General features: G+C 37.6%; 1 protein-coding gene across 40 annotated transcripts in view; it reads left to right on the forward strand.

Annotated features, from left to right (window-relative positions):
• DST (dystonin) overlaps positions 1-19,602 on the forward strand; it is a 300,235-nt gene that overhangs the window by 194,712 nt on the left and 85,921 nt on the right. For 32 of the 40 annotated variants that reach the window (XM_084516227.1, XM_084516265.1, XM_084516238.1 and 29 more), the window contains 16 exons: positions 203-349; positions 514-729; positions 911-1,057; positions 2,127-2,360; positions 4,191-4,343; positions 4,775-5,008; positions 5,270-5,551; positions 7,377-7,922; positions 9,381-9,557; positions 12,223-12,346; positions 13,942-14,150; positions 14,411-14,728; positions 14,868-15,034; positions 15,833-15,989; positions 17,001-17,127; positions 19,378-19,440. In XM_084516227.1, the coding sequence (XP_084372353.1) occupies positions 203-349; positions 514-729; positions 911-1,057; positions 2,127-2,360; positions 4,191-4,343; positions 4,775-5,008; positions 5,270-5,551; positions 7,377-7,922; positions 9,381-9,557; positions 12,223-12,346; positions 13,942-14,150; positions 14,411-14,728; positions 14,868-15,034; positions 15,833-15,989; positions 17,001-17,127; positions 19,378-19,440 (3,301 nt within the window). The remainder of the gene's footprint in view (positions 1-202; positions 350-513; positions 730-910; positions 1,058-2,126; positions 2,361-4,190; positions 4,344-4,774; positions 5,009-5,269; positions 5,552-7,376; positions 7,923-9,380; positions 9,558-12,222; positions 12,347-13,941; positions 14,151-14,410; positions 14,729-14,867; positions 15,035-15,832; positions 15,990-17,000; positions 17,128-19,377; positions 19,441-19,602) is intronic. The other 8 variants (XM_084516245.1, XM_084516246.1, XM_084516261.1 and 5 more) reach the window with 1 other exon arrangement.

Below are 19,602 nucleotides of genomic sequence, written 5' to 3' on the forward strand. Positions count from 1 at the left end.
GTAACAGCAGCTGGTATGTGTTACGTTTCCTGTGTTAAAGGAATTGCATGAATCCTTCTAATTGCTGGAGAGAATAATTAAACTGGAATAATGGTTACAAAAATAAATAAATAAATTTAAAACAAATTAAAAGGACTTTTATTGCTTATTTTTGGTCTGCCAATGTGGAAAAACTTTTCTTATTGTTAAAACCCATTTTTAGGTCGATGGAGTACAGAAATGTTTCAAGTTAACAGAGAAAATGAGAGAACATTTGACGGTGCTTCAAGAAATGAAAAGCCACCTAGATAACCAGAAACCTATCAGTAGCAACCTGGAAATACTAAAAGAACAATTAGAACAACTAGAGGTCAGTAAAGTGTTCTTTATGCTAGCACTTAGTGATGGGAGCTAGAAAAAGACCTCAGACGAGGGGAAAAAAATGTGAGATTTCAAATATAATTAAAATAATTCAGATTTAAATTTCTTTCTTGCATAGTAACTTAATACATTTTATATATATTCTCTTTGTAGTCATTTGAATCTGGATTGGCTACCTTTGCAATTATCCTAAAGAAAGATACAAAGTTGACAGAAGAGTTTTTAAAGTTTAATCACAAGGATGTTCCACAAGAGAAACTTCAAGAGCTAAAGATAAGCTATGACTATCTGCAGGAAGCATTTTTGGTGATCTGTGATGCATCTTCAAAACGAGCAAAACAAATAGTCTGTGCTATTGACTCAGAAATGGTATGTTTTTATCACTGTACATCTGTATATTTTGTCTTGCTTTTCTTAAGGTAGTTCAGCTAAAAAAATAAGGGCTTTGTTTTATCTGAACATAAAGTACATGTATGATTCCATTTAACATGTGAATGAAAATGTGACTGGACTCTGGGGGCATAAATAAATACACAATTTCCCTTTCTAGTCTAAGCTTGCAGAATCACATCAGCAACTTTTAAGCAAACTCCAGAGATTTTCGGACTGGATCTCAGAACACAGTAAAATCGTGAATGACTTCACAGTGAATACTAATGACATTGAAGATATGAAGCAAAGTTTACAGCTACTCAAAGTATGTATTCTTTATAGCAGATGTTGGTGCTTCTGGCAAATGTTACTTCTTGTTATGAACTTTTAGCTAGTTTTTGTATAGCTGCTCATTAACTTCTATTGCTTAATCACACATTTAGAGCTCATTACTTAAGAATACAATTACTCAATGATCCATTAGTAAAGTATTGTTGATTTGCTTCTTCTCCTTAATTTTTTTTGTAGTTTGTCTTTGTGAGAAGATTATTTGGTTCTCCTTATATTTGTTGTAATAAATCTCACCCTTTTTTGAAAATCTAGTTTATGTTACAGATATTTTAATTATTACAATTAAATCTTTTTTTAAAAAAAAAAAGATCTGGATTCTATACTGAAGCTTAGCTACCTTCCAAATGAATTACTTGTACGAGAAGATGGGGAAAAATAAAAAGCCCCTTTGTTTCCCACTTTGTTGAAATGAGTTATGAAAAACAAATCAGATCAAGTTTTTAGTGGTGTTCATACAGTATTATACTGTATGTATATATTACTTCTGTATGTATGAATGTTAAAAATGACATTATTTTACTGTGCTTTAATGGTGTTCCAGTATGTGTTATATTGTTGTGAAGGCTGAACAGGATGTAGCTGTGGGCAGAACTTGCCACACTGCTGGAGACAGGGCTTCTCATTGTGGAGTGAAGAATGGAAACACTTTAAAGTAAAAATTTTACCATTTCTATGTCTTCAGATCTAGAGTCTAGAAAACTTAAACCAAAGCTGCCATTTCAGTCAGTGCATGCTCGCCTTAAATTCTTCAGTGTTGAAGGTCAGCATGTTCACAGACATCCATGAGAAAACACAGAGATTTTCAAGATCATCCTCTTTATTACTTGCACATGGACTGTGCCAGAGGCAAACCATACACAAATTCAGAAACCCTTAGTGGAATGTGTCAGAATGATCCTTACACATTTTTGATCAACTGTGGCTACAATGTCTCTCAAAAGCATTTTGGAACAAGGGCTAAGTACAGAAGATAGTGGTATTTATGTTTTATTTGTACTGAATTTGTCTTCCTTGCTAGCCATTTCCTTTGTCTTTATTTACAGAACGCTGCTGCAGAGCTTGGCTGTACAAAAATGCAACTGGAGTCCACTGCGTTTGATGTTCAGTTCTTCATTTCTGAACATGCCCAAGATCTTTCTCCTAATCAGAGCAAACAGCTTCTGAGGCTCTTAAATACCACCCAGAAATCTTTTCAGGAAGTACAGGAAGCAATAACATCTCAAGTGGAAAGTTTAGAGACTCAGTTAAAGGCAGCGCAAGAGCTGGGTGATCAGAAGGTTTGCCTTTCTGTGTAAATGCGTGCTGAGTGTTTTTGTCTATGGATGAGGAATTTTAATACCAGTATGCACTATTAAGTGTATTCTTATCTTCCTGATTTCACTACAGATACATTCATAGTTCTGCTAAGATTGATCTGGTGAGGCTTCACCTCCAGTACTGTGTGCAGTTTTGAAGTCCACAATATAAGACGCATATAAAACCATTAGAATGTATCCAGAAGACAAAGATGGTGAAGGGTCTAGAAAGGAAGACACATGAGGAGCAGCCGAGGTCCCTTGGTTTGTTCAGCCCAGAGCAGAGCAGGCTGAGGGGAGGCCTCATGGCGGCCTGCAGCTCCCTCACGAGGGGAGCGGAGGGGCAGGCGCTGAGCTCTGCTCTCTGGGGACAGCGACAGGACCCGAGGGAACGGCATGGAGCTGGGACAGGGCAGGGTCAGGCTGGGGGTTAGGGAGAGGTTCTTCACTGGCCGGGCACTGGAACATGGTGACCAGGGCAGTGGTTGCTGCACTGAGCCTGCCAGAGTTCAAGAAGCATTTGGACAGTGCTCTCTAGGTTTGATTTTGGGGTGTTCCTGTGAGGAGCCAGGAGTTGGAGTCAGTGATCCTTGTGGGTCCCTTCCAACTCAGCATATTCTATGATCCTCTGAAGTTTGATGAGTTGTCATTTTTGCCTTTCATTAGTACAATCACAGGTCACAGAAACAGCATATTAGATTATGGACAGGTGCAGTTTCAGGCATTATAATCAGTTCTTTTAAATATTGTTTAAATGAAGCAGTGAACTCATGTCCTCTTCTGGCTGCAGCTATACTGATGGAGAAGTTTACTATTCCACCACTGCTTCTCTCTTCTGTCTTGCTGACGATTTTCTTTTCCTTTGATTTGCCATGTCATCTGCTTGTGTGATCTTTTTTTTTAGGTCTTTATAGGCGAGTACCAGATTTGTTTAAATCTTTGCTACCATAGCTCATTTTGACTGAGACAGGCTAGAGAGACAGAAATATGATTAAATCAGATCTGTAATTCCAGGTATGGGCATTGAGAAGCACCCTGAGTCAAACTGGTACAGTTACCTCTTCAGCTGACGTAGCTGCAGCTGGCAAGCATAGGCCAGCTTCATAGTCAAAGGCTGACAGATGCTGCTGCGTAACTACATCTCCTCTTCTGTCACAGAAGCACAGTGAAAATTCAGAGTTGCCACCTCATCCCCCAGTTTATGCACACTGAAAGGCGTTTCAGTGTTCTGAGGGCTTTGAATTGCTTTACCATTCTAAGAACGTTTGTTTCCATCATACTTTTCCAAAGAAATGTAGAATAGAGGAGAAACGTACATACTTTTATAGGATGTAGTAACAGTAATGTTTCTTGCATGTTTTGTTCTTTTCTATTGCTTAAGAAGTCAGCATTTTCTATTCAGGTAACATATTATGCATACAAGAGCTAACTCACAATCACAACTAACCTCTGTTTTGATATCCTTTTTGCAGAATTAATAGTGGTTATCACAGGTTTCAAGCGGTTAAGAGACTGGATTTTCACTCCTGTCGTTCGGAGATTTCATCTTTCCCATATGTGCATGGCCAGACTCCTATTGGGCAATTCCATCAAACATGGTCTCTCTTACTTACAACATATTTGAGGTTTATCCATACCTTCTATATGTTCATCTTGCTCTTTGTACCACTGCTATCATGTTTACAGCATACTTTTAAAAAAATTGCTTTGCAATATTGGTGTTCAAAGGTTAATTCGTCTTAGAGTATCTGTTAGTTCTTATAGTGGGGAAGTTTTTGTTTTATCGTTCAATTCTATTTGGCTCTAATATAGGATGTGGCTGAAAGGCAGCAGGAATGCAAAGAGAAACTGCAGGAAATATGTGATTTGCTTAGACAGACCGAAAATCGACTCATTGGACAGCAAGAGTCTCTTGTTATTGGAGACAGCAAGGCTGAGCTAGAACAATACCAGACCAGACAAGAGGTACGTACAATTCTAGTTTCATAAAGTAAAAAAGACGAAGTGCAGAGGAGAGTGACTAGACTACCTTGTTGAATAAAGACTGGAGTGCTTTTACCTGCTTAAAAATTTGAAGAATTTTTTCACAAGGCGTTGGTTACATTTTTTTTTTTTTTTTATTATTTTTTTTTTCTAGTGATACTTGCACTTTCCTTGATGTCTTTATGTAACAGAGTCCTTACAGTTTGTTTGCTTTCCTGCTGAGACCTTGCCTTTTAGCATCATCTTCTGCACATTTTTTACTGTGTATATGGGAAGAAATAATTGAGCTGCTGAAAAAAAAAAAAAGTGCTTGCTCCCAGAGCAGAGGAAGTTATAATAAGGTTAATCAGAAAGACCTGGTGAATAATGTGCTTACTTCTATTTGCAATCTTTTTTTTTTTTTTTCTCAAAAGGAGATACAAAAAGACATGAGAGCAAGTGCCCAGACATTGGCAGAGATTGTGAAAAATACTGAAACCTTCTTGAAAGAAAACGGAGAGAAGTTGTCACAAGAAGACAAGACTATTCTTGAACAGAAACTGAATGAAGCTAAGACAAAGTGTTTGCTCCTTAGCCAGAAGGCAGAAGAGTCCAAAAAAGAACTGGATAAGGCTATGACAACAGCAATTAAACAGGAAACAGAAAAGGTTCTTAGGCAACCATTTCATACTTTTATTCAAACTTTTTATATGTTTTATGGGATTAGTCTTGCAATTTGTTATTGGCATACTGAGGACAGATTAAGTATTTAATTTGGGTGACTAATAAAATGCTTTCTGTTTTCTTTATAAAATAAACAGCAATATATATGCCACTTTTTAAGGTTAATGTATTTTAAATTGACTGTTTGCATATGATACTACGTAGTGCCTTAAGAAGATTTCTGAACTAAAATAATTTCATTGTAGGTCGCAGCCATAGAACAGCTGGAAGAAAGTAAAAATACAATAGAAAATCTCTTGGATTGGTTATCAAATGTGGATAAAGAAGCAGAGCATGGTAGGAAATTCAAGCAGGCAATAGAACAGAATGGAACGCACTTTGAAGAGGGAGATATGAAGGCTTTGGAAGGAGAAGAGGATGATGTCAATGGTAATCTGTTGGAAATAGAGCAAGACATTGAAAGTCAAGTGGATGGACTAGTAAAAAGCACAGAAGATAATCTGAACCAGCAGTATCAGAAAGTCAAGGTACTGTTACCTTATTTACATTTGTGTGCTAAACATGTCAGTCTTCATTCAACTTGAGTGAATTCAATCACATCCTTTCTGAAACAGATTTTGGAAAGGGCACTAGGAAGTTAGTGATGTGCAGTGATAGGAATTTCGGTAGTTAGAATGTATTGCAAATTTATCAGTTCTTCAATGTTACTGTGGTTGATTACTGCAAAATAAGAAAGAGCATATTTTCAAAGGCAAATTCTGAGAATTCTGATGGTGAGTCTATTATTTTTAAGTTTTATAATGAGAAATTAATGCAGTGTACTCACATTTTGATCAGTACTACAGGTAATAAAATGCAAGAAGCAGCACTATAAATTCATATTCTTTATGAGATTTTTTTCAAAAATCTTTGTAGTAGCCAAATTTAATCCCCTGCAGTTCCCTGTGAATACTGATTACAAACAGCTATAGATAATAGTTTGCTGAAATTGTACTCTTCACTTCTTATCCCTTTCACACATTGGAAAGCACTATTTAAGGGCTTCAGAGGAATGAGTTACATAAAACCACAGTGCAGCATTTTAAAAACAGATTTTCCAGGTAAGTTAATTGGAGGCATTTAAAATAATTGAGCTCAATTTTATGGCCTTTGTTTACTTACAGTTGAGGAACCAAAAACTTTCGTATATGGTTTGATGGGAGTAAAGCTGAAACTGGTAATGCTGATAGCTGATACTATTTTGGATTTCCTTTCTTATTAAAAAAATGAAGGAAATGAAATAACTTGGTTTTGTTTTCATAATGAATTTACTTTCACTTTTTTTCACAATTCTCTTCTTTATGTAATGCCAATAGGATAATTATCCGGTATAGATACAGAAGAAAAGCATACCAGTCTATTTTATGTAACCATTTTACATGGGAATTGAGGACCTTCAAGAATGGCAATTTTTTTTTTTTTTTTTGAAAGACATAATCTAAAATATAGATTTGATTTAGTATACAGTTCTATCGTATGTGTTTTACTATTTTCTGATGGTATTGAAACAGTTTACATGCACAAAATATGGCTTGATCTTTAATGTCAAAAGCCCCTGTTTTAAGGATATGTTAGATAAGAATCACTGCTTTTGAAATTGAAAAACAAACCAAAAAATCTTTGGATGTGTTTGTTCAATCAGATTATAAGCATGTTTGTTCACTAAGAAAATAAGAAGGAAATATCTTAATTCTTATTAAAGTTTGATGTTTTCACTCCTTTTGGCTTCTTGGTTTGAAATGCTAGCTACAGTATAAGTTACAGAAAGTAGAACATTTCTGATTTTGGAAGTTGCCTACCTTCAGATTGTTAATTAACTAAATTTTATTTTGAGACAGAGAACCAGAAAAAAATTGATTACATTAAGCACACCACCCTAAGTATTAAGTAAGAAGCAAATAAATTCTATTAGGAAAAAACAAAACAAAACTAAAAAGATCGATAACGTGTAGTTTAACTACACAGAGTTGTCTTTTAGAGGTATAGGAGGAAGTGTTTGTGTAGTTATATATCCAGTGGTATTTACTCCATTTGGTCATGGACTGTAAATCTAGTTAAGTTTACCATCAAATATTTCTTAAAATTTTGAAACAGCAAAGAAATATGCTGACCAGGAGTCAAGCTTTCCCCTAAATTAGTCAGAAAATGTTTTAAATAAATAACAGGAAAATTTTAAAAGCTCTTCATCATTTTGATGGACTTTTTTTTACTTGTCATTTCTAAGCAGAATTCAGCAGAGATTTCAAGACAGTACTTGTCTAATGGAATCATCTGAGAAGATGCTGGTCATAATTATTTTATTTTTTCTTGCAGGCTCAACATGAGAAAATTATTTCACAGCAGCAGGCTGTCATAATAGCAACTCAGTCTGCTCAGGCACTACTTGAGAAGCAAGGCCACTACCTTTCCCCTGAAGAAAAAGAGAAGATGCAAAGGAACATGAAAGAGCTGAAGGCTCAGTATGAGACTGCCTTAGCTGAATCTGAACGGAAAATGAAGATGACTCATTCTCTGAGGGAAGAACTGGAGAAGTTTGATACAGACTATAGTGAATTTGAAACCTGGCTGCAGCAGGCAGAACAAGAACTGGACAATTTGGAGGCTGGTGCTTCTGACTTCAGCGGTATTATGGTCAAATTGAAAAGGCAGAAGAGTTTTTCAGAAGATGTTATATCTCACAAAGGTGATTTACGGTATATTACAATTTCTGGACAAAGAGTTTTGGATGCAGCAAGGTCATGTAGCAAAAGAGATGGTGTCAAGGTTGACAAAGATGGCATTGATACTTCGGCTACTTATGCTGAAGTGCAAAATAAACTGGATAGTGCTTCAGATCGTTTTAAATCTCTCTATACTAAGGTAAGTTTTATTTATACCAAATAGGAAAGACTGCTATGATTTTGTAAATTAGTATAAAGAGGGGTTAATTGGTGAAGCAAATTACTGTGGGAAGTTGTAAATTCTTTGTTTGTTAAGTTTAGATAACAGAACAAGAAGCTTTACTAGAATATCTGCATTAGTTGAGTGCCAGAATATCTAAGGTCTGAATGGTTGACATTTTCTACTTTGTGTTTAGTTTGAGTGTGAATGTAAAGATTTAATTGAAAAAATTTCAAAGAACTTACTTTTATCCGTATAAAAATTCTATCCCATCAGCTTTATTTGTGATCTCACTTTGGTCAACTTGTCAGAATCTACCCTTTACATATATACATTTAGCACAGATGTAATAGAAGTACCTTAAATGTCTGACTCTAACTATGAAGAGAAAAACCAGCACAAAGTAGACTTGTCTTACTAAATCAAGAACTTGAAGAGCAGACTTTTAAAAAGTGAGATCTTCTGGGTTGTAGATGGGCTTGCAGGAACTTTTTTGCCTTTTGTAAAGGCTTGTTGTCTGTAATAAAATATTTAATGTATTATATACTTACACTGCATATATATCATGTATTTAATAGTGACATATATATTTATGCATTTGTGCGCACACACAAGTTTATAGACTTGTATATCAAAAGAATCTAGTCAGTTCTTAGTTACTTGGCTGTGTAACTGAGTGCATTCTATATTTGCCCACCAGGTGGAGCTGAAGTACCAAATGTAAATATTAAAATATAGTGGATCTAAGGTTCAAAATATAAATATTTAAAGAGACTTTATAAATATTATTTAACACAGTTGTTTATAAATATTAGGACTGTGTACAGTCAGATTGTCTAACTGTCTCTGAAAAGACTGAAACAGAGTTTCACTGATCTCTTTATGCGATGATTCACTGTGTACATTTTGGGAGAATACTAACATATAGATCTAATAGGAACTTGGATAGATGACATCCTTAAGTTACCAAAACAAAGCGTATATGCCTTATGGAGCAATATTGCTTTGGATTTGTTAGGCAGATAAGATATTTATGGAAACAATTATCTGTTCTCTGTATTTTAAAGAATATGCACATACCTTCTGTTTTTTGGAAAATTTCTAGCTTCTACTGGCTAGATTTTTGGTGTCAGAGTGCTGATAACGAATATTTAGGTTGGTGGATCAAAAAGTCTTCCTAAAATTTATCCTGTTCTGGTACAATGGGTTAAATTCTGGTTTGCTGATTGTATTGTTGAACTGATCATAAATTATGCTTGAGAAGCACAAACTAGGAAGAACTGTCTAGCCTGAGTTCAAAAATCAATTAGTTAGTGGAACGACGACAGGAAATATGAATTAAGTATTTCAGGAAATGAAAATAAGACAGTGAGATTGTTATGAAACACAACACACAGTTTAATGTATTTCCTTTTTTTTTGTTTTCTACTCTTTTAGTGTAGCATCCTTGGAAATAACCTTAAAGACCTGGCAGATAAATACCAGCATTATGAAGATGCCTCATCTGGACTTTTGTCAGGTCTTCAGGCCTCTGAAATAGCTGTTAACAAACAACTGTCAGAGCCAATTGCAGTGGATCCCAAAAATCTCCAAAGACAACTGGAAGAAACAAAGGTAAAAAGCTTTAAAAAGCTTTAAAAAGCTGAAGTTCTTCTGTCCTAAAAGGAACTGCTTTCTGTCAGAAAAACTGGATAATCTAATATAATCCAAGTGGCTGCAGGCCAAATTCTTGCCTTGCAAGTCTGCATGCAACTTTTATAGTTCTCAAATTCAGCTGCCTAGTGTGTTATCTGAAAAGAACTAGAGTGAAAATAAAATGGGGGACCAAGATGCCATCAGCAGCGATGAAAACTAGATGTGTTTCATGTCACTTAGCAAATAGTAGGTGAAATCTGGAAAATTTTTGAACTAACAAAGGATTAAGTGATTCCAGTTTGTTGTCACAGTAGGGCTTGTGACCAGGTTCCTGATGGAGACGACCATATGTTGTTTTTTGTCTGTGACTCTTACTTTTTTCTATTCACATTTTTGTTTTACTGCATTATCTCCAGTAAGGGATCATACTGGATCAGCAGTACACAGTTTTTCTAGTCTGTTTACTTTCTCCAGTTGTAACCAATACTACAGGCCCCACTAAAAGCAGATATAAAATAATTTGCACTGCACAGAAAAAGAGGTGTTTGTTGGTTTTTTGTTTTTCCACTGAGGAAGTAACTCACAACTTTATGTCAATCCTAGTATAGGCAAGACAGGATGGTGATGGAGCTTGTGAAGGTAAACCACTAGTTAGGCTCATAAACAGTAGGCTTACAGGAGGCTTTAGGAACCCAAATATAAAGTGGCTTGTTTAAAGTTTCATACAATCTGTTATCTTAGAACTGACTTGTATTTTCATAAACACATTCTTTTATCTACTATAATTAAAATGCAAATTCTTTATTTCTCAGTAAGCAAGGTTACTGTTCAGACATCTCATTGCTGTTTGAGCTGTGCTGTGTGGAGTTTTTATGCTGGTCTGGTATGTTTGCTGTTGACAAACAGTAATCAATATCTCTTGGAAAGTGAATGCTTTAACTACTTCCCTTAGAACAGTCTGAAAGTCATACATTTACTACATGGTATCTTTCAAATCTGCCACAGGAATTATAAAAAATATAGTAATTATGTAAGATTTAAGAAAATTAGCTGTTCTTTCATAAATAAAAGTGTAAATTTTGGACGCCAAAACATTGGAACAATTGAGGTGCATTTGTGCTTCCAAGCACTAGAAAGGTAGAAATAACACCAATTACAATTTGAAGCCCCATTTAAACTTCTGTTTCTTATGCCAAAATGAATTATGTCCTGTATAATGCCAATTTTCATGCAAGTAGTATAAAAGGAGTGAGTATTAGGGCTCTTTTATGAAATGCCTACATGGATTACTTGCCACACAAAAGAGCACTCAATGAATATGAGCAGGGAAGAAGGGAGAGACTACAAAGATGCAAGGATTCAAAAGATTCAAAGGAAGAGAAAAAACAGGAGCCTGAAGAAAGAAAGACAATTAATGAAAGCAAAACAAAGAGAATTTATGAAGAAGTCAGGTGTTGCAAGTTAAAGCTGTCCCTTCTAGCCAACACATGCAGCTGATAATCCAGCTAGACACAGGCCTTGGCAGTATGGTGGAGTCTAATCTTTTTATGGGGATTAACTGTTCTTCAGAATAATCTTCAGTGCCTCTGGCATAAGTTTGCTTGCTTTCTGCCAGCATTGCAAAGTTTTTGGTATGTCTTCTTTATTTTTTTTCTCTTTTCTCTTTCTTTTGTACAAGTACAGTATATTTCACTGGTGTAAGGAAGAGTTCTCTCCAGGTCTGTCTGAATTTTATTTTGTCAACAGGGTAGCAAGATATGATATGTTCTAGCATAATGTTGTGCTCTGGCTACCAGTGCTGAATGCACTGACATGACTTCTTTGTCCCAGCATGGCAGATGGGACTGAATTGTATGTCCATAGCATTAGTGTGTATCTGAAAAAAATGAGAGGGCCCTTCAGTTTGGACTTCTGCAAAGTTCAAGAGAATCAAGACAAAGATATGTCATATGCACTAGCACAGAGACCTGAAGTAGTTTAGAGACTGTTCACCCTAAAGAGGTTTTATACACTGGAGAGAGAAAGCCGCTTTCAGAAGTTGATTCGGTCTCTGCTGATTCTGGAACAAGTCATAGCTGGGGTAGTCTCTAAAACTGTGGTCCTTGGTTAGAGGGAGAAACCTAGGAAAAAATCCGTGTTGCTGGCTCCAGGAGGTTTTAAAAACTATAAAGATGATGACATTGTTTCAAGGTATTCATGTTGGTGCTACAATATCAGCCTGAGCCTTTGTTGATACAACTGATGGTTAGTGTGTAACTGCTGCTGTCTATATGTTCTTTCCTCTGTTCTCTGATGCTGAATTGAAAAATATTTTAATTTTTTCTTTTGGATAACACTTGAGTCAGTACAAATGGTCTTTAAAAAACAATTAACCAAAAGACACATTTTGAAGTTACATGTAAGACAGCCAGTTGAGTCAGAGACGTACTATAGGACAGAAGATAATAAAGATGGCAAATAAACTAAAACAAGGGCCAGAAGGCCAAGACTAGTCAAAGCCAGTGGTGAAGATTTGTGGAGAGGCCACAAATTAAGTTAGTTTATTCCCAGCACTAAGTTTAGGTTGTGTGGCATATTTCTGGCATTACATGTGTACCTTTTAGCTATACTGAACTGTGTAATTGACAATTGTGGAATTTTACAGGTTCTTCAAGGACAAGTGTCTAACCACCAAATTGCTGTAGAAAAACTGAAAAAAGCTGCTGAAGTGCTTTTGGATACAAGAGGAGAGTTGACACCAGACAAAGATGAGATTCAGAAAACACTGGGTAAAATGCTTGCTTTTCTTAATACCCGTTTTTATCACTTGTGGCATGCAGATAGCAGAAGAGACAAAATACAGAGTTTCCACATCTCTGTGTCACTGCTCACGTCTGTGTTTTGTTGAGATATAAGCTATTACAACACGGTAAATTCTTTGTTGTGCTGTCTTCTGTGTTTGATCATGTACTTTTCACTTAAAACCTGTCATTTTATTTTTAACTTGTTTTTTTCAGAGGGAGGGATTATGTTTAATTCCCGTGTTACAGATGAGCGTGCCAGAGTTAGGGATTTAAGAGTTAGGGATCATAAGTTTACTATTGGGAAAGGACACGTTCTGGTTCAAGGAATGTGACTCCAGCTATCTGTTTCCAACCAATTATTTGAAATTTGCTTAGCTGAACTTAATTTCTTCTGATTTCAAGTAACTTTCCGTGGCAGGTTGTCCTTGGCCAGCTTCATGATGCCCCCACAGCCTCTCTGTTATTCTCCTTCCTCAACACGATGGGGAAAATTATTATGGAAAGGTCGTGGGTTGAGATAAAGAGAAGGAGATCACTTACCAATTACTGTCACAGGCAAAATACACTCAGTTTGGGGAAAAGTGGATTAAATTTATTGCCAAACAGGCAATAGATTTTGATAATGAGAGACAAAGTGAAAAAACTGGAACACCTTCCCACCACCCACCTTGTCTCCAGTCTCAGTTTCACCCCTTCATTTCCAATTCCTCCATCCTGACACCAAGCCATGCGGTGGGATAGGGAATGGGAGGTCAGTCTGTACACTTCCATCTCTGCTGCTCTGTTCTCCCATTTTTCCCCTGCTCCAACCTCTCCACAGACTCTAGTCCTTCAGGATAAGCCGGCTCCAGTGTGGAGCCTGCTCAGCTGTGTCCTGTGGCAGGTCCATTGTGGGGTTGGCTGGAACTGGCTGTATCCAGCTTGGGCCAGTCCCCCAAAACCTTGCTGCTACCCAGCCTTGCCACCCACACTGAATACTCTTTCCTGTCAGTTGTGCGAATTAGTACAGCATGGCATTCAGCACAGTTTGAGACTTGAAAACTGGGTGTGTATATCACATTTCTATCTCTTACTGGAATCCCATAAGTAACTTTCAGCAACAACATAAAACAACTTGCATCTTTGCACTTGGTGATGAAACTCCATAGGAGGTATGTGGAACTTATAACTTTCAGAGGGTTATCCCAAAAGTGTTGATGAACCATCTAGAAAGCCATTCAGCTCTAACAATAACATAAGAGACATAGCTGTAGAGTAGCTCTCTTAATACCCTGCTATTTTATTTCTTGGGAACAGTCAACAGCTGCCAGAAGCTAGAGCTGCATGGGAACCAACTTCTAAAGATTTGGGAGCACAGCTGTAAGCTGCTCCCTCATTTCACTTGTCGTATGGGCTTCTTGGCTTTGTCTGATTCCATTCTTTTGTTGTGTTGTATGTTTTTACTGAATACAGCTGATGCTTTTGCTTACTTCTGATACAGGCAATTTTTGACTCACACTTAACCTGGTGACAAATAATAAAGTGAGTTAAAAGTTTAGTTTGGCTAAAGGAAACTTTGAAATGTATTTTCTCTTTATCAGATGATATTGTGGAGAGATATGACAATTTATCAAAGTCTGTGAATGAAAGGAATGAGAAGCTCCAAATAACTCTGACACGATCCCTAAGTGTGCAGGATGGTTTGGATGAAATGCTGGATTGGATGGAAGGCGTTGAAAAGAGCCTTGAAGAAAAAGATCAAGTGCCTTTGAATTCTGCTGCTATTCAGGATATCATTAGTAAAAGCATTGTAAGTATCACACTCTGAAAGAAATATTTGTTTGAAGCTAAGGTTTCAGAAAGAATTAAAATCTTACTTTAATGGTCTCAGAATACTTAGTAAGGAAGACTGTTACATGAACTGAAACCTCATCAGGATTTCTGTAGCTGAAATAGATCTACACTGATGGTCCTGCTGTACTGATTTATTGTATTACTTCACATGGTGGACCAGCTCCACTTCTTAAATTTTACTTATAAGCAATACAGATTGGCTTTTGCTTGTTTCAGATGCTAGAACAAGACATTGCAGGTCGCCAAAGCAGTATAAACACGATGAATGAGAAAGTGAAGAAGTTCATGGAAACAGCAGATCCATCTACTGCATCCTCACTGCAAGCTAAAATGAGTGAACTTGCAGGACGGTTTTCTGCAGCAAGTAAGAAGCATAAAGAAAAGCTGATGAAAATGGAGGAGTTGAAGACTAAAGTGGAGTTATTTGAAGGTCTGACAGAAAAACTCCAGTCGTTCCTAGATGAGAAAAACAAGGCTCTCAGTGAGACCGAGGCTCCAAGAAAGGATGTTAGTGAAGTATCTCAGTATATGCAGGTACTTGACCAGTCCATTTGTATACAACGCGTGTATCTAAGTGATTGAGCTATAAATAAGACATACTTGTTTCACAGCTTCAGTTGGATTGCCGAGTCTAATATAAAGAATATAATTCTGTTTTAATTCTGTCTTGCAGGAGGCTAGTGTAGAGTTGGCACAGCATAAGAAAGATCTGGAAGTTTTGCAGCAGCTTCTTGAAGAACTTTCATTCCACGCTCTTCCTGGGGATAAAGCACTGGTAGTAGAAAAAGTAAATGCTTTGTCAAAAAAATTCAGAGAGGTAGAGGAGACCGTAAAAGAAAAGTAAGTCAAACAATTACTGAAGTGCTTCCACCTCCTAGGCTAATAATACTGTGTGAATGTTGTGACGACTGCTATCCACTTGTGTGCTACCTCAAGAGAGTACAGCTAACTTCAGAGTAGAGAGGCTTTTTCATTTAAAAAAAACAAACAAACAAACAAAAAACAACAACAAAAACAAACAAACAAACAAAAAACAAACAAACAAACAAACAAAAACAACAACAACAAAACCACAACTGTTTGGAAATACATCTGTAGCTGGTCTATCTGCCTGTTTTGCTTTCATCACTTAAGCATTCTTTGTATTTAGTTTGCTACTTGTTCTAGTCATGCAATTCCTTGAGTTAGGGTTGATCTGATGGTATTTGAAATACTGTCTTTGCTTTTATTGCACAAGACTGAGTAGACTTAGTTCACCAACCCTACCAACATCTCACTTTAGGTTCAATTCATGTTCAGTCAGAAGACAAGCAAGTTACAAGTGCTCTGACAAGAGTTTGCCTCTCCATGGTACCACTGTAACTTTATCATCTCCAGTTAGATGGATAAGCACAGGACAGCTTCGTTTTCTACCTACTTTGTAATCATCTATGCATCTTCCATCAAAATGCCCCAAAGACGGATGTTTTCTGTTCATACAGAAAACTCACAAATCTGTGTCTGTAGTCTTTGAAACCAGCATTGAGGCTGTTTTTGAATTCAGGAATGGCATTATTAGGTTGATAACATCTATTGGTTTAATTGTCAGAAGGAATATGGACATCCAGTCCTGAACTTCTTTTGTTTTCAATTATCTAGAGAAGAGGACGTATCATCTTGTCAGAAAGAGATGGATGCTTTTGAGCTACTTGTGGAATCTTTAAAGAAATGGATAAAAGAGACAACAGAACGTATTCCAGCAGCACAACCCTCTCTGAATACAGAGGAGTTAAAGAAGCCTTTGGAAGATACCTTGGTAAGATACTGCGATACAAGCAGCTAAACTCAGCTAAAGGAAATAGGGCATTTGTTAGTGACATAAAAGAACAAACATAAGGCATAGGCAGCCACAGTGATGGGGACTAAGGAGCTTGCAGTCTGCATTTATGTTCCCATTTCCTTGGTATGTTTGGATATATGTGGTGGATTAACCTTAGCTGGCTGCCAAGCACCCACCCAGCCACTCTCTCACTCCCTCTCCTCAGCAGGACAGGGGGAGAAAATATAGGACTTGGGTTGAGAGAAGGGCAGGGAGATTGCTCACCATTTAGTGTCATGGGCAAAACAGGCTTAACTTGGGAAAGATTAAAAGATTGCTAATCAAAAGCAGTGTAGGATACTGAGAAACAAACAAAAATAAATTAAAACACTGTCCTTCCACCCCTCCTTTCTTCCCAGGCTCAACTTCAGTCTTTGACATAAGACTGTTCTCACTCCCCTGCCCCAAGCGGCACAGGGGTATGGGGAGTGGTGGTTCTTCGTAACACTTTGTCTCTGCCACTTCTTCCTCCTCACACTCTTCCCTGGCTCCAGAGTGGGGTCCTTCCCATGGCAGTTCCTGCCTGGAAACCTGCTCCTGCGTGGTCTCCTCTCCACAGGCCCCAGCTCCTGCATGGCTCTCCCTGGTCTGCAGCGTCCTTCAGGGCACATCCACCTGTTGTGGCATGGGCTGTACTCTGGATATCTGCACAACAGTTTTTGCCCTTTCTTAAGTATGTTATAACTGAGGTACCATCAGCATCGCTGATGGGCTCAGTCGAGGCCATTTTGGAGCTGGCTGGAACTGGCTGTGTCTGACATGGGGCAGCCCCTGCTCTGTTCTCCCAGAAACCACCCCTGCAGCTCCCAGCCTACCAAAACTGCCACATAAACCCAATACAGTACTACAAGGGATTCCCAAGTAACAAGGTTGTTCTGCTCTCAACAGTAAATATTTTAAGTCTGGACTCAGTTTTGCAATGAACAACTGTCTCTTTTTCTTAACCAGAATTTAAAAGATGAATGGACGTTAAAAGCAACTGAAGTGCAGAAAATGAATAGCAGAGGAACGTTGTTGTGTAATCTGATTACTGCTGTGACTTCTCCTGCAAAACTGAGAGCAGTTGCAAAATCAGGTATGCGTTCATATAATCAGGTAAATCTAACAAATTCTTACTGCTTTACATTGCCAAAATAGTGTAAAAGAACTTTGTAAATGATTGACAAGTCCTAAAACCTGTTACTTCTGTCCATAATTCCCAGCGAATCAATAAAATGAACAGTATCACAGTCTTTTTCACTTCATCCCAGGAAAGTTCTGATAATGAGAAACTGACTTAATGTGGTTGGTGTTCAGTGTTTCATGTATCTGCCAAGTCTGCAAGTAGGACTTGCAAATAGAAACCCTGTTTTTGCAAACACTGCTGCACCTGCACATCTTTGCTCACAGAGAGCCTTTTTCATGGCTGTTCTGTGTGACTTCAAACAAGCACATAATTGCAGAATCACAAAGGTTTTGTTAGAAAGATGATGAGGACATCACTTATCTAAAAAGTGAGCCTAGACTAACTAGCTCATCCCAATGAAGATAGCGTAATTAATGCTAGTCAGTATTTTAGTTAAAACGACATGAAAGGGAGTCAACTTTGTATCCCAGTATGAATTTCCTGGTCCAAAATGTGCTTCCAGCCTGAAGCTTTGACTAACTTATTTTTATGTGTAATCTGATTTTAAAGAAAAGCAAATATATTCCCATGATTTTCTGTACTGTAGTGTTTAAACATAAATTTGTTTTACAGAATCTACTAATTCTGCTAAGTATCACTGAAGCCATAACTTAAAGCATGTGGTACCTGGGGCATTTCAGTGGCCACAAGCACATTTTCAGTCAGTTCTTTAATTTATTTCCTGACCTTGTTAGTTCAAATATTGGCCTTCAGTGGTCATTTGCAAAGGACAGTGGAAGGATGGAGACTGCCAGAGGATACCTATCTGGCAAGAGTAGATTACTTTCTTTTTCACATCTCTTGGTAGTAGCTACTTCTGGTTTCATTTGTGTTTGAATTTTAAATAAAAATCTTCAAAGAACATTTTGGAACTTAACATAGGATATTTGTGCTCCTGCCTCTGCTCCTTTCTCTACTTCAATGCATCCAGGTTAAAAAAATAATTAAATAAATAGCATATAAGAGCAATCACAGTCCTCCAGACTGGAGTATTCACCCTCCTAGACAAGAGCTGTACTGTGTATCAGTAATCACGGTTTAAAAAAAACATAGCCTGGCTAATAGAGCATGAAGATTTACAAGGCTCTGGTTGGGGGTTCTCTGGTTCTCTTATCTGTTTATTTTCTCTTGCCATCCTCCAGCTGCCACTAAGGTGGCCCTACCCATCCAGGGCTGGATGCACGGCCTTCTCCAAGGCAACTGTTAATCTTTCCCTGTTAACTGCTCACCTGGGAATACAAATGTGCAGGAGAGTGGGAAGTGGTTCTCCTGCCTGTTCTGTGTGTCCCAGCTCTGTGCTCTGATGGTGTTTCACAAAGTTTGTGTAGCCCTGAGTCCAGAGGCTTTGAAATGCTGTTTAATGAGCAGAGCTTTTTGGCTACCTCCGAGTGACAGTGACAGGACTTTATGAGTGACAGTAAGGATTCCACATTGCAGACTCTGGAACAGCATGGAACATATTGTCAAGTCTCGCTAAAGATAAGATAGGAAGGGATTTGTCCTGTTGATATCAAGAGGTTTTTTGCTCAGAGGTACACTCCTGTTTAAGTGGGTAAAGGTATCTTAAGCAAGCTGTGTCGTTAGTTGTGTTGTCTGCAATGACTGCTTTGGGTTTCTTTTCTGCTCAGTGTTCAGTGCTTTCCTCATGATTTTCAGTGTTTGCCACTCTCCAGGGCAATGCCCGGACGCACTTGGGTAAAAATGTTCTCAGTGAGCAGTAGGGAACAGATTGCTTTTCAGGAGGAAGAAGTGACATTAGCCAGATGGTATGAGTAGGCCTCACAGCTAGAGCATAGACCTTTGTCCACTATTTTCATTTATTTAGCATAGTATTGTATGTTGTAAGACTGCTCATGCATCCTGTGTATGTGCATGCTATAAGTGCATGTGTTCACCCCCACACACTGTGCATATGCTATGCATATGTGATCCCACTTATGGCATTAGCTGGCTGGAGCAGGTTAAAACATAAAACAACCTTCAAATATATAAAACCATCTAAATAAAATGTTTGTTTTTACATGGTTAGCATGCACATTTTTCTTTGAATGTTATAATGAGAACTATTCGTCATGTTGTATTGAAGAGGAAGTGTAATGCTGGTGTTTTGGTGGGAAAAGGCCCAGCTAAGCATGTGACTTGGTCTTTCTTGGTCTGTAGGTGGCGCAGTGTTAAATGGTGAAGGAGGAGCTCCAGGAACTCAGGATTTTCTGAAAAATAAAGGTCAGTAATCACTAGGTAAAAAATTCAGGAAAAGAAACGTGCTTGTGCAACTGTTAAATATGTTGATATTTTTAAAATATTGTGTGCAGATCTGATTGCAACGATCTTTACTAGACAGACTTCATGTCACTGTTGCATACGGAAACTATGCTATTATGATGA

Source organism: Aythya ferina, assembly GCF_964211825.1.
Source record: "Aythya ferina genome assembly, chromosome: 3".
Lineage (NCBI taxonomy): Eukaryota > Metazoa > Chordata > Aves > Anseriformes > Anatidae > Aythya > Aythya ferina.